This window comes from Oryzias melastigma, linkage group LG1 (genome assembly GCF_002922805.2).
Source record: "Oryzias melastigma strain HK-1 linkage group LG1, ASM292280v2, whole genome shotgun sequence".
NCBI classification, from domain to species: Eukaryota; Metazoa; Chordata; class Actinopteri; order Beloniformes; family Adrianichthyidae; genus Oryzias; species Oryzias melastigma.
In genome coordinates, this window is record NC_050512.1 from 12,892,063 (window position 1) to 12,917,069 (window position 25,007).

Sequence of the window (25,007 nt, forward strand, 5' to 3'; positions counted from 1 at the left end):
CGCCACTGATTAAATGACAGAACAGCTCAGATCTTAACAAATTAATTAGTTTAAGTAAAAGTTATAAAATATGATTCGAAATCCTGCCTCACTTCCTGAACAGGGCTGTTTTATTTTGAAGGTAAAATCTAAATATTCCTGGCCTGCCTCTCTGTTTGCGGCTTGACGCAGCTCTGCTTCCCTGCGCGCCTGAACTCTGGTACCTGACTCCGCGCTGCGCGTCCAGCGGCTGAAGGGACGCAGGCTCACTGTCCACCGCTCACTTCCAATGAAGTTGACTTTTCTTTTTCTTTCTTTCGGATAAAAAAGCCCGCGTCCTCCTCCTCCTTTTTTTCATTTATTGTTCGCCTCTTTTGTAATCTTTCGGCTGACGGACTGAGTTTGGATATCAGGAGGAGGGAGACACAGGACCAGCGAGCGGCTCTCAGATGGAGCAGCGGGGCTCCGGGAGCGCAGGGCGCACGGCGAACCCGGAGTGACGGAGGCTGCTGGATGGATTCTAACCCCGGGTAAGAACGTCGGAAAACTTTTTTTATTGGTAATATTTACTTTTTCCCACCGTTTTCTCAGTTTTTTAAAGCGCACTGCGCTTGGAAAAAAGCCAAAGGTAAAACAGAAAACGCTCAGGTCTGAATATGGTTTCCAAAAACATCAAAGTGAATTGTAAAATGTTAAAAATCAATGTTAAATGATCAATTGAGGAGTGTCTGCTGCATAATTAAATGAGTTATGGCCCCTCATTGTTCAGGTTAGGCCCATTTAAATTTAATATGACATCACAGGAATTAAGGACTTGCTTTCTGAAAGAGATTTGGTCCTTTTTGATCATAAAGACATTGTTCCTCCTGTTCAGAGCCAGAGCTGCTCTGAATGCAATTGCTGTCCCTCACAGTGCAAAGCAGTTGATATCATTTAAGGAGAGTTGCAGTTTTTCTCCTGAACATGCTGTACATTTCTGACAAAGACATAAAGCGGGGATCCAAGTTCTGAGGAAGGCTGGATTTAATAAAACATTGATGACGGTTGTCAGGGGTCTCATCCAGGTACGGAATTGTGTTCTGGGAACATGTCAGATGATTTAATTCCATCACGGCTGGGCTGCCGGGGGAGGTTAGTAATGAGTTTTTAAGATATTTTGGTAAGCACTCATCAGCAGGTTTTTCTGCTGTGTAGAATAATGGCTTTTGTGTCGGTTAATTGATGTCTGCCCAATATAATCAGGACAAAACGCCTTAAATTGTGCAGTCCTGGACTCTTTTAATGGCCAAGTGCCCATAATAAATTCAAGGAACAGAGGGATAGTGGTGCACACGATCTCATTATTTTCATCAACACACACACACGTTTGTGTATTTGAGTTGTCAACTCACATATGCCAACTTCCCTGTTGGAGTATACAGTCTGTGTTGGGATTCATGACTGGCTTGGGCTTCATTGTGTTCAAATTCCTCAATTTGTGCTCCAGCTTCATACGTAACTGCTCACTTTGGAGTACATTTTCCCAGGATCTCTGGGGAGCTTCCATCCTTTCCTGCCAGACTCTGCACGGCAAAAGTTCCCAATATAACAAAAACAAACGACAGAGTATGAAATTGGAAAGATAAGAAAAAAAAAAAATAGCCAGAAATTGCGAAATTTGAGGGGAAAAAAACTCTGCAAGACAATGAATCTGCTTCTGTGATCATGTTTAATTCAAACTGCAATTATCATCTATTTAAGAAGCCATGCATGATGACCCAGGACTCTGAGAAATCTAAAATAATAGAAGTGCCAATCTGCCACAGTGCATTGAAAGTCATGTATTTTTTCTTAAATTAGCAGCAAAAAAATCTGTTTTCTTCTGAAGGAAACTTCTAGATGCAAACACAGATCTGTCCTCTTCAGCAGAAGGAAACAGCCTTCTAAGCCAGTCTGCTTTTCAGTGTCCAGATTGTTTAAAGACAGTCTGGATTAAAAGCATCAGCACTAATGGCCTGTTGTGTTCACAGAATGGTACAGCCGTAGGATTACTACGAGGAGTTCTAAGTGCTCGCTCTTGTTACTGGCCCTGTTTGCACCTCAGCTCACATGTGTTCTCCTGGATTTATGTAAATGAATATTTCCCGCAGAGGATTTTTCAAAGAGAAGTCGGCTTGGGTTAAAATGTTCCCAGCATCTTTGCCCCGAAATGGCTGGACTTTGTTTCTGGACGTGCGCAGGGGATGCTGCTGTTACTTGAACCCCTCTTTTTAGGTTCAGGCTGTTCACGGCATGGCCATGACGGGCGTCCAGGAGCCAGACCTGGATGAACAGCGAAGAGGACCGGCGCACGAGGAGGAGGAAGAGGAGGAGGAGGAGGAGGGGGGGAAGGTGCATGTGACAGTTGAGGGAGAGCACAGAGCAGAGGATGAGGAGGACGGGGAGGAAGAGGGAGAGGGAGAGGAAGAGGACGAGCTGCCGTACCCCTCCCTTGCACCAGTGGTTCTGCTGGCTCTGACCCAAACCAGCCCTCCCCGCTCCTGGTGCCTTCGAGCCGTCTGCCACCCATATCCTTCACCCGCGGTGCTGTGAGCATGCGTGCAGAAGTTCCTCTGTGTTTATGCTGTCACAGTCCTGTACTTCCTCAGAACTGTAACATGCGACTCAGCAAGATGTTTGTATTAACTTTAAACACAAGGAAAGGTGGGATGAAGGTCAGAACTGAGCGTGTGTGTTTGTTGGAGCTCAGGTATTTCCTAGGACCCATTAGCTGCAGGGAAAGATAGCCGGCATTTTTTTTTCCTGATTGGAGGTTTCCATAGTGACAAGCTATAATGAATCTCCAGGGTTACAGCTGCCTGTCAGTTGCATTGTCACTGGCCTATATTTATACGGAGGTACAAACAGCAAAGGCTCACATCACCTCCTAATCCCGACTCCGTCTTCATTGTCTCACCTCTCCTTTTCCCTACTGTCTCCCAGCAGTTGTGCTGTTAAGGTGTGCGCCTAGGTGAGGCTATCAGTTCTGAAGTGTGTGTGTGAGCCGTCATGAATACTCCGGAGCGTGCATAAACGTCAGCATCACCTAGGGGATTTGTGGAGGCTCTCAAAATTGGATATTCTCCACAGCTTGTGACTTTTGTGTACATTCACCTGCACGTGTCTGTGTGTGCTCCCCCGCTGTGTCGTATAGTGTGCTTGTAATTGCAGATCTACGCGCATTTGCTAAAGTCATCACTCTGCGCGCCCCATGAAATATAAATACATAATTGCTGAATAAATAACATGTATACCAAGAGGAACATAAGTGGTCGAAAAAAAAAAAATCGTGGACAGCGTGAACCTCTCCCTGCTCTGAGGGTTGTTAGCATGCTCTCATCCCATAGCATTGTAGCCTCTTTGTGTCAGCACTAATTTATACACACACACACATGCGTACGCGCACACTCAGAGGCGAGTAAATGCCCTCGCACAAACAAGGGAATCTCCCCTGGAGAGGCTTTTCAGAGGAATCACCTGGTTGCTTGGCAACACTGGTAGCTCTGCCCCGGCAACCTGCTCACTTCCGCTTGCAGTTTTTCCATCAAGTGATTTCGCCTGTTTGTCCTGTGCTGTCTGTGCGTCTGCACGCTTATTGGCGAGCGTCCTGCTGTACATTAATCGGTTCTGATGCTAGTCTGCTGTCCAACAGTTTTAGTGTCTGAGAGTGCTTCAGTCTGGAGTGTGTTAGTGGAAGCCGTCTGCACTGGAAGTAATGTGGCTGGACATTGTTGGACATGGATATTAATATAATCCCACTGGGGCGGATAGGAAGTCCCCAAGAGCCAAACGTCTAATATTTAATGAGATCACTTGTCCTTTTTTTGCTTTTTTCCCTCTTAATTGATTCAAAAATGAAAGCACTCACTTGATTTTACATCTCTCAACAACTAACTTTTTAGTTGTTTTCAATTATCTTGTGCATCTTCATAACCTACAATAATGAAGTGACTGAAACTAAATGCTTTCTGATTGCTTTCACTAAACTTTTTTTGACACTTCTTTTTCCAACATTTTTCTCTTTTCATTTTTATTTTTGACCATGCTGCAACTTTGCAAAATGCTGAGCCTCCAGGTGATATTTCTTAAAGACTCACTCCAATGAAAATCATGTTTTTGGTCTTTTTAACATTTTCTTGTTGCCTTTTTTCATAATAGAGGACATATATTTAGGAAATTAGGCCTAAAATTGCATTTTTGAGTATTTCTTTTTTCAAAACATTTGAAATCAGTAGCAGATGAAAAACATGGTGCTGCTAAAAGCTTTCAGTTATGACGTAGAGGTCACAAGCTCACTGCTCCACTACATTCTGATGACTAGATCCATGTACGTCGTTTTCGCCGTCTGGCTCAAAAATGTTGATTGTCTGGATAGCTCCAATATTTTTTTTTTTTTTTTGCTGCACCAGGAATGGTAGCTTGGGGTTATGAGGGGCTGTAAGCTTTCAAGAGAGAGTGTAAACATTAGGATGATGGGAAATGGGGACGGAATTACTCTGCGGCAACAGTTCAGAGGGGAATTTTCCTACCACTCTGCAGAAACTATGTCTTAGAAAATGTTTGGTTTTTGGCATAATCAGAATTGAACTAGCACTGGAAACGCTTTTGCAGTAGATCAAAAGACGTCTGGAGTGGGGCTTTAATATATGTTGTGGACGAATAGGCACTCACTTGCATGGATGTTTGGATATAAACACACAGACATACACACATACCAGACATAACTTATTTAGGAGTGCATGAAACATTCAGAGCTGCTTTGTTTAAAGATGAGAAAAGCTGATTCAGTCACTCCTTTACAACTACCTTTATGTGCTGACCTCTTTAAAAAAAAAAAAAAAAAACTCCCTTTTATCATTATCATCCCTCTTTTCTCGGGATCAATGTTCCCTTGTTGCCTATTTTCCCGCTCTTGGTTCCTCTTCCCAGACACCTCCTTAATTGGGCTGAGGTGTTCGAGTGAGTGCAGTGATAGGGAGGCAGCCACAGATTAGAAGAGATCTTACTCAAAGCAGAACGCTGTCTGAAACATTTCAGCCAATTAACACAATTCCTGCTCGTCTCCATGGCTACCAGCTGTCAAACTCTTTGGGGGGTGGAGCCAGTGGCTTTGACGAGTTGACTTGGCCCACCTTTATGTGAGGCACTCTCTCGCTTGCACACAGAAGACTTTGAGCTTAACTAGGTTATGTTTAATCAAGTCTGTGTGTGTGGATGCCAAAGTTAGGAAGTGAGGACAAGCAGCAGAGAGCACTAGACTAGTAATCAGCAGTTGAAGCCACTTATCACAAATGTCTATTTGGTTGGACAACAGACTCATTTGACGATGATATCTTCTCTTTGTTGTGGTTTTATTGTATAAAGAGGCTTTGTAGATCATTTTGACTTTAAAAAGTAGAATATATAAACTTTAGTGGCATAAATAGAAGAGATAAAACGGCACGAAACTCATCAGTGCATCTGTGAAAACGGAGGTGAGTTTATGACAATAGTTATTTCTGTGTATTGAGCATGAAGGAGATTTGATAAAAATACGAACCAACTAACATCTATCATTCACTATAACTGTTTTTTTTTTTAATTAAGAGGACCAAAGATTTAAATTAAATGTTGGAACACACTGAAAACAAATGAAAATAAAACTAGACGCAAATGTAAAAATTAAAATTTACTATTATAATTGGATGAAACTGAAAAGGTTAGTGTGCACACTGCACTACAATACTTTATATGCAGTTTTACTACCCTATTTTTCATTTGTCATGACTTTCACTCCTCATAACAGATGTAACAAAGAGAGTTAGTTAAAGGACTTTGCTAATAAAGTTAGTTATTCATTTTTTTAACAGTAACTCACAAAATTCAGAGAACGCAGTTAGAAACTTATGTGACAGACAAAAACGTTGTAATGTGTAGATAAATTCACAATATTTCCTTTTTAATGCAATGCAAAAGTCATAGGCACCACTCTGCAGTTTTTGATTGATATTTTGTAATATTTCTTGTCACTCATTGTCAGCCTTCTCGTCACTTGAACATTGAATTGGAACTATTTTATTTTTTTTACTTCTAGCTGAAACCATAACCTATTAATAATTCAAGCATCAACGACCACAGCCTCAAGGCATCCCAGTAAACTAGAAAACTTTGTAAGAAGCCCAGCAGGTCCTGGTGCACATTTTTATCCTAGATCCATCTGTGGGGAGGTCTCGGGTCTTTTCTGGTAATTATAGATTTCTACGGTGGCCCTGAAGTGCAAATCAAATCAATAAATCACTCAATTAAAAAAACATTTTAAGGATCACAAGCAAAACAAATATTAAAGCATCAAATTGTGGAAAACAAAATAAAAATTCAGAAACCAAAGTGTAAAAAACAAAAACGTTCAAAAACAAACTAAATTTTAGAAGAAACCGTAAAACCGTACCATGGGACATTGGTGATTGGATGATATCTAGCATTGCTTCAATAATTTTCAGTTCAAATGATTGAAGAACGTCATCATCCAATCAGCAATGTCCCATAATACCCACCTTTGGTTTCTGTAAAAAAGAAAAAAAATATTACAGAAAGTAAAATTAATTTACAGAAATCAAGTGAAATAATTGAAAAAAGAAACAAAAAGAGAAATCGGAAAAGGTAGGTAATACATTTCAACTGAAAGTACATTTTTCAAGAAGCGAAACTGGAATTTATCACCAAATCAATTTTCTGGTTTTCATTGTGTTTTGTTTTTTAAAATTTTCCTTTTGTTTTCTGTTTTTGTTTTTTACGTTTTCCGGTCTGGAATTTTGTTTTGTTTTTTCTTTTTTATTTGTGACCTTTGAAATGTTTTTACATCAAGTGATTTGTTGATGAGATTTGCACTTCAGGGCCACTGTAGATTTCTCTCGCTGTCCAAATAACATCTTTTAGCTTGCAGATTTGAAATAGCTCTCAGGAGAAACTTGAATGTGCTGGATATGTGTTGAAGAACCCAGTCTAAACCTCTGAGGGTGGTCAGGATCAGGAATTAAAGAAATACAAATGGGCTAAAAGAAAAACAAGAAATGTTCAAAGTAAAATAAAAACTAATTTAAATAGTCTGGAGAACTACTTCCCAGTGTGTGTACATATTTTATAAGCTGCCATTTAAAATTTGGAGCGACATTATATAACATACTAGGTGTTTATTTTGTTTGCTGAGCCTTTTCTCTGTCAGGATAATGAGTTACTGCTGCGGAGCAGAGCTTTCACTGGGATGGAAACTGAGAGGAAGTGGGGTTTTGAAAACAGACAGAAACTCTTAGGTCTTGTGTTAGATAAAAGATGAGCTGACAGGTTTTGTAAAAGGTCAGAGTCTTATTAATCTGCATGAGTAGCTCTGTATAATCCTATAATATAAGATAAGAGATAGAAATTGAGCTAATATTCCCCGTTTAATGGTTTAAAACGACTACTTAAACTCTTAATCTTTTCTTTAGCATTCCTCATGAGACAGGTAGTGTGAGTTTTTATAAAAGCTGTCCAGCCGTCTGTGGCTGACTTTTTCAGTTCCTGTGGATCCTCCTTTTAAGTTAATGAAGATTTCACATGAAAATGTTCCCACATGCTGTCCTTAGCATGTGTAGCCCAGACAAGGGAGGGGGGGATAATGCCAAAAAGATCATGGTGATGTGATCTGATTTGATTTATAATGTCTGCCTGACCTTTATTACCTGAGTTGGCTCTGAAGGAGAGGGTTCAGGAGAAGGGGAGTGCAGGAGAGGAGGGACGCGAGGGAAGAAGGATGTGAAGATTAGCGGATGAGGAAATTAGGGGGAAAGACAAAGAGCAGAGGCCACGCAATATTTACAACTGTTTACACTTGAAAAGCTCGCGGCTGAAACCCTCATCATCCTTCATTTTGAAAGGCTTCTCACCAAAACCCCATCCACAGTTCAGTTCTCTCCTCTTTTACTCGACCTGTTTCCCTGTCACTCCCCCTGCCTGCCTCTTTTCCTCTCTCTTGTGATAATTATTAAGCGAAAGTTCTGCTCTATCTGTTGGCTGACTTTCGAGTTTCTGGCAGAGAGAAGAGCTTTACCCAAGGGCGATGGAATGTGGAGATGGTAGAAAAAGTGGAGGACAGAGAGGAGCAAGAATGCGTACGGGGAGGAGGCAAAAAGAGGAAGAAAAAAAACATGCAAGAAGTCATACGGAATGAAATTATGCTGAACTATATAAAGGAAGATGGAGAGAGAAGGAGAGCAGGAGGAATAAAGTGATGAGAAAAATAATTGGGCCAAAGAGAGGAAAATGAGAGTTGATAGGGAGAAAGGTTGAGAAAAGATAAAGGAATAAAACGGAGGAAAAGAGGCTCTCTTTGTGTTTCATCAGTGATATTGAATTATGGGCCAACTTTTGAAAAAGCCCCGTCTCATCCATCCATAAGACCCTAACGCAGCCCTGTTTGCTGGTTAATCTGAGTGTGCATTTTAGAGTTATGTCAGCCGGTGTAACGTACACAGATGGAGCTGGATTAAAGGGGCACTTGTCAGCTGTGAGGATTTGAAGTCGTCTCCGGCAGGAATTGCGAGGCAGGACGTTTGCTTTTCCAGCCTCCTGCTGTATTGTTGTGTTTAGTTTGTGCGTGCATTAATAGGGTTCCAGTCCAGACAGGATGCAAGCGGATCGTGGAACTCAGAAGTCGGTTCCCACAGTGAGATAGTGGTTCCCATGGCAACCATAGCAAAAGGGAGGACACTGGATTACCCTCGCTCCTTTCCTTCTTTCCCTCATTTCTCTCACTCACTCTGTCTCAAGGGTGATAAAGGATTGTACTCTCATTAATTTTTTCCGCCCTCTCGAGAGCAAAGTGTCCGGGAAGGGGACTGTGTGTTTGTGGGCCCGTGGGTGTGCGCACACGTGTGTGTGTGTGCATCCACGTGCATGCTCTGGGCTTTGTTATGTATGCATCCTTGCTTTTTTAGTAGCCTACATTCCTGTCATCCCTTCATTTGGCGCTCAGAAATGTGGGCTGCATTTGTGTTTTCATTTAACTTTCAACTACAGACTTTTCTCCCCCATTTTTTTAGTTGCTTTTCATGTCTCATACATGCTTCGTCCTCTAGTGTGACAGCCAGCAAGCAACGCAGATGCCGGAACACGAGTCACACTCGGGTTTATGCTTAAAGCGACTTCAAAAGCCCGCCGCTTGTTTCATGGCGGCTGGTGGAATTCGTACCTGTGAACCGTAAGCATTTGAAAAGCATCTTGTCGGAAACTGTGCCTGTGAGGCAACACATTAAAGCTTGTTCTTGAAAGACTGGACAGTTTTTACTGTCAGGATTGGCAGAGCTTCCCTTGTTATTTGGACTTTTAGGACGCTAAGCATTACATTTCAACAAATGTAATCAGCAGTTAAAACTGTTCCAACTTCCAAAAACGCGGTTGTAATCTAGATGAGGCAGATTTCTTCAGGTGGTGTTTAGCAGAAATGAGCATCAGTTAGAGTGTCAGGAAGGACAGACAGATGCAGAAGAAGAAAAAAACGGAGGGGAAATAATGAATGCAGATACATTCACACAGGGCAGAAGAGGTCACTGAATCATTTGATGAGTATGAAAATTCATTGAATTGCATTCTATGGCTTTCACAGTCATGGGGCCCAGGTGTTAATACATCATGAACGCTAAAAAAGCCATTTGTATACCATTTTTTCCCAGTGCACACAACATTAAAGAAATGTGGAATATTGCCTGGAGAGAAGAGGTGAATCACTACCTAATTCTTTCTTTTTTCTTGTTTTTTGTGAGAGTTGATAATAAAAAGAAGAATTTTACAAACCTTTTGTGAAACAATTTTAAAAAATGCACAAACTACTTCTTGAAATTCTGAATTTGACACATACCAACTCGTTTTTTAGGGTAGAGTCAACTGCTTTTATAAATTAGTTGTTTTTGTACTATTTTTTTGAAGGGTCCATACCATGATATGATTTTTAAAGTTTTTCAGAGTAAACTATATCCAAATAAATGATCATATATTACCTTTGGAACACTGGAAACTATGGCTAATTTTAGTGGACTCTTCTCAAACCCGGGAGTAGAACGACTCAATCTCTGAGGCACCGCCTTTTGCTCCATGAGGGTACCGCCCACTTCATGACATCATCCTAGAGCTGTCCTCGTCAGCATTCTACACACGAAAAAAAGAAAAAAAAACATTAAAATATTGATGTACTGTGTAACCGGGGCGTTCGTCCACAAAAGTTGGCACACACAGAATGGTGATGGCTAATGGGTTCATTTTTGGGAAATTCGGTCAAAAAATGTAGACATCAACACCAGACCAACATTTCAGGATTTGTTGAAACAATGACATATAATTTCCATATCAAAAATCCCCTTTGCTTTCTGCTGTTGCTCAATAATCCACAACTAAACCAGTTCTCCCAATTTGTCGCTCGTTTTTCCTCCAGGAAATACTTTTCTCCCTTTCTTCTGCCGTCTTCCCAATATCCCCCGTCTGCTTGCGCCATTCTCGGATACGTTTAGGATCCATCTCAACATGTTGTGCAGATTTCTCACCAGCCTATATGGTCCAATGCCACCGTTCGAAGTTTGAAAACTGAATGAGCGTTTCCTGGTCAGCTGCACAAGCTTTCAACGCTGTGCACGAACCGGAAGGGTGAGGGAGGGGGGCTCGCGAAGCTAGCTGATCACTGCTAGCTCGAGCTGCTAGCTTTGCAGAGAAAGTGTTTGTGTGAGCGGCAGAGCAGACTCTTCCTGGAGGGGGCTGTCTCACGTTGTGACATCAGCACATGAGGACCCGCTCATTTTTGTGGGTATGGGAGGGGCTGCTGTTGAGAGCGCAGGTTTTTAGAGGATTCCTCAGAAATGCATGAATGGATCAAAATAAACTGCTATTCTATGTGAGTTTCGAGGAGAACTGTGTCTCTGAGCGACTTTGGGTTGAAAGCGGAAATGCAGCTCCGTGGTGTCCTGAGAATCCGTGCAAACAATCACGTGAATTTGTGTTACCAATTGTATCCAGACAAAATAAAGGCTGATGTTAGTCCCACATATTTACGTGCAACCAAGATGCACATTGCTGGATTACCTGCACGGATTCTAAATGCATCCAAGGCTAAATTTTGTTGGCTCATATTAACCTAACTCTAACCCTTCCTCCAGGTCGGTGAGGCCAAGAAAAAAGCACTGGCTGCATGGATTTTGAAAATTATGTGGGAACAGAGCACGCTTAGAAGATCTCGTTCTATGATGCAGCTTTGTTTGTTTACAACAGAGCTCACCAGAACCATTTCTTCTTCTACTGCAGTTTCTAGTATTTTAGGTACTTCTGCGCATGTCAAAAGGATTATTCCGATCAAAAGTATGGCGCATGTAAACATTTGTTATAATCAAAAAAAGTTTTTCAGGGCCCATGTATTTAGTTCTATTGATCTGATCAAGGACATTCTGCACATGTAAACACAGCTAGTGAGAATACAAACATACTTTTTTGGTTGGCTTAATAAAACTATGAAGCAAAGATATTTTAAATTTCCTCGGGTCAACTCTACAACAACCAAACCTGCTCCATGCTGCTGTATCACAACCCCTTTGGCCGTTGGCTCATCCCACTCTGAGATTTCACTGCAATAGGGGCTTAGAAAGAATGGGTCAAACAAGGTCAGGTGAGGGTTAAGGGGACAGCAACTGTTGCACAGTCAGAATCAGTAACAAAGAAACGTCTGATTTTGACTTTAGTCCATTTTTAAATTAAATTGTTTTAACTGTATTTTATTTACTTGTGTTGATGCCTTTTGGCCCAGGTCTCCCTTGAAAAATAGGATTTCTTGGTAAAATAAAGGTAAAATAAATACATTTAAATAAAAAAAAATGCAATAATTAGCTTCCTAATAGGTCTATAATAGTTTTTTAACTGTGATAAAAAGCGAGGTTGTGTTATTTTGAGTTGTAAATAGATAACAAAATGTTTCCATGCTGCCACGTTGTACTGTTGCTGCTGGATATTGTTCATATGTTCAAATCTGAGTTATGGCCTTAACCTTGTGTCACATGGTTTGAGCGTGTGAGCATTTTGGCCATCTTACTGAACTGCGTCACTTTGGGGATGTTCCAGCCTTGTGACCACACCCCCTTCCTGCTGCAGGTACAGCACTCACATACACACACACACACATGCAGACACATGCAATCATCTAGAAGTACAAACTAATTATATTAGGCTGTGTGAAGTTATTACCAAGGTTCTGACATGTGTTTGACTTCATTTCAGTTTGTTCTAATCCCATGCTTCTGTGTGTGCGTGCAGGCTTTGGATGATGGTATCTTTGTATTTTTTGCTGGAGAGATGGTGGTGAAGATGGTGGCTCTCGGGGTCATAGGTCAGAAAGGTTACCTTGGCGACACATGGAACAGATTGGACTTCTTCATTGTTATTGTGGGGTGAGTGCTTTGCAGACACACACCCACATGCACGCATGGACACACTCATCTGACATTAAATATGAGCCAAAAGTGTGCATGTGTGACTTTTGTAGAAAGCTTAGACACTTGTTTAATGCCAGTTAAATGTCAAGCGTGTGTGTGAGCATGTGGATGTACAAGGCGGAGGTGCGTGCGTGTGTGAATGCTTCATTGAATGACAATTGCATCTGTTGGTCCTGAGAGACGCGGACCTCAGCGATTGGTAGTTAAAAGGCTGTGTATCCCAGAGAATACATTCCCTGCAGACACTCAGGGTTTACCAAGGTCAGCCTGATCAGGATGCCGGAAACAAGCTGGTGGTTTTCCCTTGTTACAGCATGCTGGAGTACTCCCTGGATGGACACAACGTCAGCCTATCAGCCATCCGGACCGTTCGGGTTCTCCGCCCACTGAGAGCCATCAACAGAGTTCCCAGTAAGAGTCTTTCTCCTTTTTGTGTTGATATCCAGTTCACTCAGAAAAGATAAATGGAGTCTCAGTCTGTAGATAAAACATTGACTTCAAGGTTAATCTTAAAGTGCTGACATTTTGTTATCTATTCTATTGTCTATCTTCTTTGTGTTCCACACTTGTATTGTTTGGAAAGTTTGTAAAGCAAACATACCAAACTCAAGGGAAAAACAATTAAAGGATTAATACTTTTCACATCAGGTACATAGATGTGTAGGAGGGGTTTACCTGTGGTTATGGACAATGACATGAACAGGAAGATTTAAAGATTGAATACAATTTTGTCATTAATTTAAATCCACCATTTTGCTTGTTTTCCTTCTATCCATGTCTCACTTATCACCTGGATCAGGTGATTCCAGGTTCAGATTGACTAAACAAAATGGATAGATTAGCAGCAATAAAACCAGCAGAGAGGGTTGGATCTCTAGGATCAGGTTTGGACGGGGGACTTCTTGCTGCCACCTGCAGAAGACTCAGAAGTGGTTCAATCTTGGTTGGGTTGGATTGATCCTTTTTGCCATTCAACATACTTAAAGTTTTAAGGCAGTTCCAGTGTTCTTTTAATTATGATTGTGCCTTTTTTTTAGCCAAAATCAAAAACCTGTGTTGTTTTCAGTAGATACTGCAGAGCGACATAAGTTTGTTAGAAATTCATCTCTGAGTTTGGATAGGAGTGTTGGCACAGAGAAACCTTGCCACCTGTTCCCCTCCCGTTAGAGTTTTACAGTCTCCCCTGCTAGCTTAAGGTGCATTCACACCAAACGTGATTCCCTCGACAAACTCACGTGCCCTGGTACTCTTTCATTGTGCGATGAATTTGCTGGTTGTCGCCTGTGGGAGGAGCTAACAGCTCATGCATTTAGGATGATCGCTATAAGGAAAGGTGTCTGTGGATATCTCACTTAGAATGTATGGAAGACGGAAGATTTTAAGAAATAAGGTTTATTTATTGTGGAGTTCTACAAAAACATTGGTGATCATGTCTCCATGTTTGAGTTTATATGATTAATATTAAAAGATTTTCCTGGTAAAGGGGTGTGTGTCTGTATTACAGCTGCTTCCGCGGTATTTGTGTGTCTCTGTGGCTGAGCTTGAAGGCTAACTGTCTTGCATTGACCTGAGGGGGAAAAAAAGTAAAATAAAAGGACCTCCGCACCTCGCAGCGGCTCTCTGTCTGCCAGCATATTGAGTGATATATGGAGCAAAAAGCCACCGAAAACGTCTTGGCCCAAAACTGAGTTCCTGATTGGCAGATGCAGCAACCTGTCAAACTTAAGATATTTAAATTTTGGCCACGCCGCCTGATTCATGGCTTGTCGCTCAAATTGACCTACTGCCAGACCTTCTCGTCAGTCGCTCAAATCGCGTCACAGGACTTCAGATCGCCTCATGTCACGTCTGTACCATTGACTTAACATAGAAACTGGCCGCCTCCGCCGCACAAATCGCGTACGGTGTGAATGCACCTTTACAGCCCCTTATTTTCTATGGAACAAATAAAGCTACTTTATTTTATTTGTGGATGTCTTTGGTCCCTAACGCCCAAGAATGAGGGGGGATTACTGTCTTTCACCATCAGAAAAATACCTCAAGAACATGTTAAAATCACCAAACACCTAGTTTTAATCGGAGTGGGTCAAAAATAAAAGAGTCCAACATGACAATAATTTTCTTGGCGAGTGAGGCAGAAAAACACTGTCCAGTGTAGCCATTGTTTATGATTTACAGATGTCTCTGTGGTTACCATGTTTAGTTTTACCCTCATATAGAGTGATTTACAAGGCACTAAAGATAACCCTGTTTACTTTGATTGAACGTTGAACCTAGTGGTAGAGTGTCCAACCTATGACTGGAAGGCCATAAGTTCAAATCCATGTCCGATTTATACCAGAGACTTTAATAATTGGACCCAATACTTCGCTGCTTGACCCTTGTGCCATCCTAGACATGTTTACATTAAAAGTGGGGTCATCTGGACCCGACAGACAGTGCGTGAAACTTTTTTCCCAAAGATTTTTATCTTCACTGCTGTCCGTGGCAGACATAAAACCCTGTCAACCTTTGTCCATCTTTGTCACACATCAATGTAAGGGTGGGGTCATCTGGACCCCATAAGACAGCACGAGGGTTAAGGGATTGGATTGGGGGGGTCAAACCACAGAATGGTTCCAAGGTGCAGCTGTGACTGCTGTTCACCGCTCCCCCAAGGGATGGGTGAAATGCTGAGAGTAAATGTGTCAAATATTGGGACTTTAACTTTAATATGTACAATTATTTTCTCTTTAACAGTTTAAACTGGACATAACTGCAATATTTGCAAAAAAAATTGTGCTTTTTACTTGAAAGGGTACCTATAAAAATTTTAGAAGTGTAAAAATCTGTATTCAAACACCACAAAGGCAATAGCTTCCATCTTTTATACAAAATGAATTTTCTACTCAGGCAAAACAAATTACCTATTTATTCAACCTCAGGATATAAAGGATGAAAAAAAAATATTCAATAATGTTTCTTCTGTGTTTTGCATAAAGGCCAGAAACAAGAAAAGTTGCTGGCAAAAGTAGGTGAGCACTGCTCCAGGCCTTAATGGATGTTAAACCACAACATTTGCAAGATAGATTCCAACAGTCTGCTGAAATCTTTAGGGTGCAAACTCTGGAGAGCTATTGCCTGAGCAAAACAATGAAAACAAAATGTTAACTCAACACTTTTACAGCTTGTCCCACCAACTTTCAGTTCCCGTTAATTGGATGGTGTAAAGAAGCAGCTGCAGCTTCTGCATTGCTGATTTGATGTAGAAGTGCCCTCAACAGAAAGTCAGCAGCCTCATTAGTCACAACCAAGACAATGAAAAATGTGTCAATTGTCCTTGTTTCCTCTGACCACACTGTAAACTTCACATCATTTCTTTCACAAGAAACAAAGAGCCGTAGCGACTGGTAACAATGGTCGCTCTGCCTTTGATGAATGCAAGTCTAAACAAATCAGGACGCGGCGAACAAAGTAATGGAAATCGCTGCAATGCCCGTGACATTCTCAGCAGCTTAGCACACAACCAGTTCAGCCAATTTTATGTTGTTCCTTTCTGCCCCTTGTGACATTGGCACATTGCCTGCTGAATTTTTACAAGAAACTCCAAACAATAATGAGCGGAGTTTAGTGTGTGTGCTCCTTTGGAAGGTGAACTGGAGGGTAACTATTAGCATTTGAACTGCAATTATCTCCACTAAGCTAATTGCACTGCTTCTGTTTTTTGCAGACTGCATGCCAAACCCTCACCTATTGGATAATAGTTTTCTGACCCTTTTGTTTGAACCTCAGCCCACTTCGCTTGTTTCTTGATATTTTTGTTGTGTGCTGTTGTTGTTTATCTTTTGACAGGTATGCGGATCCTGGTCACGCTCCTGTTAGACACTCTTCCGATGCTGGGCAACGTGCTGGCGCTCTGCTTCTTTGTTTTCTTCATCTTTGGCATTGTTGGCGTTCAGCTGTGGGCTGGGCTACTGAGGAACCGCTGTTTCATAGGAGAGGATGTGAAGACGTAAGTTTCCATGGTAACAGGCTGATGCCACAAGACAGGGGTGCACCTGACTCATTACTCCGAACGCTGTGACAGGAGTTTGCTTACAACTGATTATCTTCTTCCATCCAATCATCATTTAAACATGCGCACATCTCTTCTGATGGTGTTTATGCTTCACTAAGTCCCAAATAGGAGGCAGTTATGTCAAATTACCTGACCATGTGACAACGTAAATCAAGTGCTCAAACAAAGAAAATTAATTTACTGTGGGGAAAATCAGAAGTCGGCTTATTCGGTTTCCTCAGACTACAGCTTCATCATCTCCCTCGTGTCATGTTTGATCAGGTTCTTGATCGAGACAGACACACGACATGACATGACTGTCACCTCCAGATCAGACATGTCCCCATTTGACTCAAGTGTAAAACCCCTGACAGGGCTTTGCTGCTGCAGTGTTAACATGCTGTAGTTGCTAAAGTCACTTTTTGACAACAATAAAAATATCTAAACAAAGCCTTATCACTGTTCTTCTAAATATTATTACTAAATATTGATACTGATATCGTGTAAAATTTAGGGATTCAACAATTCTCAGTTTAAAACACTACTGAACCAAATCGTGGGTGAAGAGAATCTCTGGGTCCTTACTGCATACCAGTGTGTTTACACTGAAAGCATCAAATATGTGCTAAATTTAAGAAGGATTCATTATTTCATTACATTAATTATGTTAGCATAAAGATTTTTTGTCATTATGACCTGTTTATTAACTAAGTAAAAACATTATTTTTCATATATTTTTTCTTGTATTACACAAATCCTATAGCGACCATCAACCAAAATAAAAAAACTGAGGTTTGAAGAGTATTGTAGGGAAAATTAATTGTTGGATAGCTACTACAAAAAAAAAGTGTCACGATGTAAACTTCGTTTCTGAATTCCCATAGACACCATCGGTGTTACTGGCAAATATTACAGATGTTTTTTTTTTTTATAGATACGACATTTAGGTTGACAAAAAAAGAAAATAAAATAAGACAGATATATGAAATAGACATTGCTTAAATGTACGCTGCAGAACTGCCTTGAACTTTTAATCAGACCTTGACACTTTGAAAAAGTTTACAAAAATGCATTTTACAGTTATTCCCAATTTTCTCAAGTGTGTTCCTAAGAATTAAGACATAGTGTTTTTCTTCTTTTTACATTTCCAGGATCAATAGGCTCTCAAATTAGTTAGATGCATTTATGATGTCTGGAAGTCATCCTGTCTTAAAAAGTTGATTTTTATTTTATTTATTTATTTTTTTAAGAAAATATGTGAGAAATGCAAGGCAGCTTAAGGCAAAAATAAACATTGGCAGATTAAATGGAAAAACCCTCAAAATTGAGTCTGTATTCAAACACTTCAGTAGAATTTTATGTAAAAACTCGGGGTATAGCAATTTGTTTTGTCAAGGATTCAACTAATTTCATAAGTTAATTTGTAAGTTGATTCATTTATTGACAAGTTAGTAAATGAGTTTCTCCTTGTGATATGAATGAAGTTCAATTCAAGTTATAGTTGTTGATACGAATTAGAGCTGATATGCAAACAAAATATTATTAGAACATGCTACCACACTTTATGAGAGGGGTGTCCACATCCAGTCCTCGAGGGCCAGTGTCCTACATATTTTCCAACCAGTCTACCATTGAAGCTCCTTATTGGCTGAACACATATGATCCAGGTAATCAAACAGCAGACAGGGCGGGGTTTCTGGCCCTCGAGGCCTGGAGATGGACACGCTTACTGTATGGTCACGTCTTTGCAAAATTCAGTGTTTCCACACATTGGACTGTAATGACGGCTAGAGGATTTTTTTTGCAGTGTTGTCCGCTGTGATGTCACTTGGTCGTTATCATATGACAATCCGAATGATATTTTCAAATATTGATTATAATCAATTTGTTTCATTCTAAGATAATTTGATACAAGTATAGGTTGATTCGATTAACAACTTCCCTCCAACAGATCAATCTTGGTGAATTGTAACAATATAAATGGCTAAATCAATTGAGTATATCGTTAGACCCCTAGTAAAAATTGTAGTTTGATTTGTCATCAAAGTTATCACCATCAAAATGTAAAGTCATTGTTGTTTATAAAAAGGGGATGACAACGTTAAGTCATGCTATCTTAAACTACATATCACTCTATTATACTATTCCAGCTTACCGTGTTTCTCTGTGCTTTTCCTAATTCCCTCATTCACTTTTAGGTCTCTTACAAGGTCCTTCTACATCTGGGAAGGAAAAAACGCTTTGGTTTGAGATAAATCACACACCATTAGGGCTGAACAGTGCTAACTGTAGCCGGCGCTGAGCAGCTCCACTGGAGCATTTAGAGTAATGTGAGCTGGGCATGTTTCCCACCCAGATCCAATCCTGTTGCTCTCTAATCAAAAATACAGACCTCTGACTGGAGAGATGATGCATCAAACGCTTTCAAGAATTTGCCTTTTTTTAATTCTACTATTTAGTGCGTTAATGGTTGCTGTTTTTTAATATCCAGTCAACTCTCACAAACAAAACACCTCAGAATCAGATAAAAACATCATCACACATTTTATTTTCAAAATATCGGTGCATTAAATTTTTACATGACGTTTATAACAGCATATTTAATGCTTAAGCTTTGATAATTACTGACTTGTATTTATTTCCTACCTTGTAGGAGATACAACATCACCTTCCTAAACGACTACTATAAGCCCGATGGCACAGATGACCACCCTTTCATCTGCTCGACGGCGAGGGAAAACGGGATGCTCCGGTGCTCAGATGTGCCTCGTCGCCGTGTGGGCAGGACTCACTGCAACCTGGGCGTGGAGGAAGCCTTTTCAGAGACAGGACTCAAAGTAAACGAGTCAGAGTCATGTGTGAACTGGTACCAGTATTATAACCAGTGTCGAGCTGGAGAACTCAATCCACACAAAGGAGCTATTAACTTTGATAATATTGGATATGCATGGATCGCCATTTTTCAGGTGCGCCCAGTGTATTTTTTTCTCAATGCATGGATGAGAGCACGGTTGTAACTTTTCATTTGTTTGAGTTTTGCTCAGGTGATTACTCTAGAGGGCTGGGTCGACATCATGTACTATGTCATGGATGCACACTCCTTTTACAACTTCATCTACTTCATCTTCCTCATCATCGTAAGTGAACACACGCCATCTCTAAACAGGTGTCGTGGGCAAAAGCTTGTGTATCTAACGTCTGCACTGTCCTGACCAGGTGGGCTCTTTTTTCATGATCAACTTGTGCCTGGTTGTCATAGCAACACAATTTTCCGAAACAAAGCAGAGAGAGCACGCCTTAATGAAATCGGAGCAGCGAGCCCGGCAGCTCCACCAATCAGCTTCCACCCTCGCCAGTGACAGCCAGCCAGGGAGCTGCTATGAGGAGATCATCCGCTACCTGGCGCACCTGGGCCGCAAGGCGTGGCGGCGATTTTCCCGCTGCTACAGTCAGACATGGAGGCGCTTGCGTTGCACGTGTGTGCGCCGCAAGGATCAGGGCAGTGGGTCTGCCAGGGGGGGCGGAGCCGGAGAGATGAACGGACTTGCCAACAGGCACTCGGGCCACGCCCCCAACGACCTACCCCATCTTCATCAGCTGTATTATAATCATCATCATCACCACCACCAGCCCCACCACCACCAGCATCATCAGTCTGAGCCCCCCGTCAGCAACGGAGGGAGCAGTTTTAATTATCCTTTCATATCACCCTTCCTCAGTCACCTGGATGATAAGAACCAGGACCAGAAGAGGCTGGTTGCTATGGAAACCATCAACAGACTGCCGCAGCTGGTGCTCGAGCACGGTGAGAAACGAGGGGGATGCGTGTGTCTGTGTGCATGGATGCTCCCGCAGTCGTAGTTGTCTGGGAGGTGGGAGTGTAGACTTTTATCTGGCTGTGCACCCCCGCGCGACTGTAGCACAGTCAGTGTTAAGCGCTTTGATGAACCCACCTTTATTATGTCCCTGTGTGGGTCTACTTTATTTCTTTAACTCCCTCTTCCTAAATGATTCACTCACATTTCTGCAGCTTTGAATTTGCAGCTTCATTACTCAAATCAAGATCACAGAACATTTAATGAACACATTTAAACTTTCACCACCTTTAACACACTGAAAGGAATTTAAAAAGCCCATTATTTTTAACCTAATACACTTGTTTTATTACACCAAACTGAATTACTCTAGAAGTAAAAGTACAGTAAACCATACATGACTGCTCCATTTGAGTTTGATGCCGTCTATAATGCTTAAATCCATCAGATCCGCCGGGACAGCACTCAGATAACGGGAGAAAACCTTTTTAGGATTTGATACGGCTGTTCTCTTTCAGCAAATGAAAGACTAGTTCTGAAATAAGTGAAGCGTAAGCAGCTATGCTGACGTTTCTGGGAGCTGTCACTGTTGACTGTCATCACAATTAAAACCTGCCTGTAGCTGCCAATATACCGCAGGAAACTGCTGTGTCCACTGTGCCGTGGCCACAAATGCGTTGCCTTGCAGCCTGGCAAAATGAATTTCCTGGTCAAGATCTGCCGTTTTGTCAGAATCCAGCTGTGCGGCAGAGTTCTGCAGAAACAGAAGACCTGCTACGGTTTGGATATTCTGCTATGAGCTGATAAAGAAAGCAAACAAATATAATCAATGCCAAAAGCTAATGGTTTTAAAATGTCAACTCGTGAGATGGTTTTTGGCAAAGAAACAATAGGTATATATCTAAGTTTTTTTCTTTAAATTTACTTCTCCTTCTGTAGTATTCATAAGTCCTTGGGACACAATGGAGCAAGAAGAAGTCTCTTTATACAAGAGAAGACCTCAAACAGAGACACGTGCAGGCAGGTTGCTTCCTTACCCCTCACAATTTAGAGGTGATAAGAAGGTTTTAGACGCCAAACTATGAAAAATTAAACCAGGAGTTTGAAAGAGAAGACAAAGACAGCAAAGCGGTTGTGGCATATATACTCTTGAAAAGTGACATAATGGGGTGAGACATCTTCAGGCAGCCTAAAGGCACATATCATCACCTTCCTAAAAATAATAGTCGAAGTCGTTTTTTTGACAAACTTTTTCATGAACTCGTTTAGATATTTTTGGTTTGATTTACATATATAAAAAACTGACTTAAGTCAATCAAAAGACGGAAGATGTTCTAGGAGTTTGTAATCCTTATGGTATATTAACATTTTGGTTGATTCAAAAAGCTTATTTTTATAGTTAATTTTGAAAAATTGTCCTTCTGAGCATCTTCCCTGTTTTGGCACATATAGTTTTCATTATTGTTCCAACTTTACTGATCCCAGACCTTCTCTGAATGTTCAAGTTGGGTTAAAGACGAATGAAAATTGTGTTTTTAGCATCCTATTGTGGCATTTCTCTTATAATGGAGGACATATATTAAGTAAATAAAGCTTGAAATTGCATTAAAAGAGCTTCATGGTTACAAAGAAATTACAATTGGTAGGCTATAAGCTTCCTCATCCCCCCCCATTTCTGATGCAACCACGTGTAGATAAATAGATCCATGTACGTCTTTATTTTCCTCATCTGAGCTAGCATCTTGCTCAAAACTGTATGACTGGATAGCTCCAATATTGCTCACCATATTTGTTGCACCACTAAAGTAAGTTGGAGTTGTGAGGGACCACAAGCTAGCGGGAGAGAGTGTAGACAAAGGCATGATGGGAAGTCCCGCCTACAACTCAGTCCCACTTCAAAAGATGATTGATAACTAAGGACAAGCTACAGTTCAGTAACTAGTCCGTAGGTCAGAGGCATGACCACTGTTGTTCAAGTTACTTCCAAACTGAAATACGCTAAAAGTTACTTGTCATTGATATTCAAAACTAATTCCTTACCTTAAACTATTACTCTCTATATTACTTTTCAAGTAGCTTTCATTATTACACATGCAGTAATAGAACATTGCAATTTCATCTTGACAAATTCACTACAAAGTATTTTACAATTAGATAAGTGGGAATGTGGTTTAATTCTAATTATTAATAGCCCAGTTTAAGCTTTTTTTCAGACGTTAATTAAATTAATCAAGGTGTTTAAGTTTATTGACTGAAACTAGAAAAAAGATGGTGTTTTTCATCCTTGTGGGTTTAACAGATGGTCCTGCTGCTTTAAACAAGTCAATTTTGGACAGCAAGTTTGATGAGTTATTGAACCTGTTATGAGTCAAATATTACATAATATCAGTAATCTCTTATACTGCTTAGTTATAGCAGAAAGTAACTGCAATACATCACATTTGCAATGAGTTACTCTGAAGCCAACATGGTTTCTTGAATCATTAAAAGATAAGAGGAACATTAAAACACATGCAAATGCTATGAGTCTGTCTGCAGCATTAGATGAAAAAAAATCCAGCTCTGTAAACCAAGTGACCCTGTTAAGCTACGTTTACACTGCCATTGACAACATATGTTCAAGGTTAATTCCACTGAAACGTCTATTTCAACGCATGTAGATGCACGTTTCAGGCTTAATCCTTCAAAACTCTTGGCTTCACATGGAGCACGTAAAACTTTTTAAGGTTCTATGTACAAAACGCGCAGCCTTTGGACGCTTTTACAGTTAAACCAGATCTAAGTTTGGCTAATCGGTGACTCGGATTTGGTTGTGATGTATGGATGACGTTCTTTTTAATTAATATGAGTGCCAACCATTTGAAAATTGGTCATGGAGGAGAAATCAATCATTTCAATTTGGGCCTGGACAGAATTAGTTGACAACATGGGACAAGATTTGGGAAACTTCACTACTTAGCCAGTGGAGATAAGCCTGTTTTGTCGTTGAGCTAGCGGTGCTGAGCCGCTAGCTTCACCGCTAGCTTCACCGTTTAGCTAGCTCAGCTGCTAAAGGCAAATATATATATATTTTGTATGTTTTGTCGTTTTTTTTTGTGGCCGAAACACAGACACAATACAGAGGCCAGCTCTCGGATGACATCATTAAATGGGTGGCACCCACAAGCAGTGAAAGGTGGAGCCTTAGAGATCTAGGAGCTTTATTAGAAAAAAACGAATATTTCATAAAAAAAAATTGCTTTTTGTGTGCCAAAGTTAATATATGATCATATATATGGATATAGTTTACTCTGAAAGACTTAAGATAATCATGTTAATTCAGTATTAAGTATATCTACAGCTATTTGTTAATTGTTTTTGGAACATTTGGTGATCCACATTACAAAAAAACATTTTTTTGGCTTCTTGATAATAAAAACAACTTCTGAGCAGCTCAGCAGACATACAAATTTCAATGAGTGACTGCTGAGACAACCAACCCTGCTGTGCCTCCTCCTGCGGCCTGGGAGGCTTATCTCAATCTTAGTTTTGTGACATTAGGGGTTCTGGTTATCCTTTATTAAAAATGTGCTAAACGGAAAGTAGGTCATATCTGGGGAGTAAGGGGAGGATTTGTGTTGTAAAGTTGAGCATAGACATCAAAGTTTGATCTTTAGACCATGTTTTAAAGTCTACAATGCATTGATGTTAAAATAGGACACATTTTTTCTGTACAAATAAAAACTTTTAAAAGCAGTCAGATAATGAAAAGAGGCAAAAATGAAAGAAACTGTTAGGATAATTCGGAGTATTTAAAGCTCACAGTTTTAAATATCCCCCAAAAATATGAATAGTTTAAATTAAATGCACCCACACCGACATGTATTTACATAATAAGTTAATTAGACACGAGCCGCCACAGATGTGTTTGTCTCTTCCAAGATCAAACTCAAGGATATTATAATCTCTGTGCACATCTGGACCACAGAGTTTGATATTAAATGGTGCGGCGCACCGGAGAAATATAAGACAAACTCTCACTGACAACAGCAACAAACTCAGTAAACAATTTAGGGGAAATGCCATTGAACAATAGCAAGATAAATACAGCACGTCAATGTAACTAACAAAGTAAATTCATCTTAAACTCCTCTCGCAGGCGTCCTCCTCTGTGCTGCTTAACGCTCTCGGTTCAGAGGAATCTCCGGGGAGATGGAGGATGTAAATATTCATGGACATGGCTTTTAACAAGCAAGTGGAGATTCTGTGGCAATATCTTTTTGATGATATGTGATAACACCTTGGATTAAAAAAGCTTTTACCTTTGAAGCAGTTTTTCCCTTTATATCAGGGAAATGTGAACAGAGCTTAAAAAACTCATGCCTTTATTTCATACTCCAATTTTCACTGAACACTTTTATTATTTGAGTCATTCTAATATGTTCTTTCACACTCAGCTCTCACAGACTAAAATTATTCAGTGGCTATATTGAATGTATCACCATTCTTATGTTTATGGCCATTTATATAACACATATTCCCTTTGATTGTGGATAACCTCACAAATGTGCTTTCTGTGCTTCTGGTTGGTTGTCATTGTTGTCATCAAACAAATGTAACTGTTGCAGATATGTGGCATTTCGAAATGCTGAAGTCACTCCAGCAGCTTCAAATGTGATTACATTTCAAAAAATGTATTCC

General features: G+C 40.5%; 1 protein-coding gene across 3 annotated transcripts in view; it reads left to right on the plus strand.

Annotated features, from left to right (window-relative positions):
- The first annotated feature begins 31 nt into the window (after positions 1-31).
- Positions 32-25,007, plus strand: part of cacna1hb (calcium channel, voltage-dependent, T type, alpha 1H subunit b) — a 74,774-nt gene continuing 49,798 nt past the window's right edge. For 2 of the 3 annotated variants that reach the window (XM_024259387.2, XM_024259388.2), the window contains exons 1-9: positions 32-509; positions 2,233-2,525; positions 12,042-12,135; positions 12,298-12,431; positions 12,790-12,887; positions 16,308-16,467; positions 19,166-19,478; positions 19,557-19,649; positions 19,729-20,317. In XM_024259387.2, the coding sequence (XP_024115155.1) occupies positions 2,251-2,525; positions 12,042-12,135; positions 12,298-12,431; positions 12,790-12,887; positions 16,308-16,467; positions 19,166-19,478; positions 19,557-19,649; positions 19,729-20,317 (1,756 nt within the window). In that variant the 5' untranslated portion in view covers positions 32-509; positions 2,233-2,250. Of the gene's footprint in view, positions 510-2,170; positions 2,526-12,041; positions 12,136-12,297; positions 12,432-12,789; positions 12,888-16,307; positions 16,468-19,165; positions 19,479-19,556; positions 19,650-19,728; positions 20,318-25,007 lie in introns of those variants that run through there. The other variant, XM_036211993.1, reaches the window with a different exon arrangement.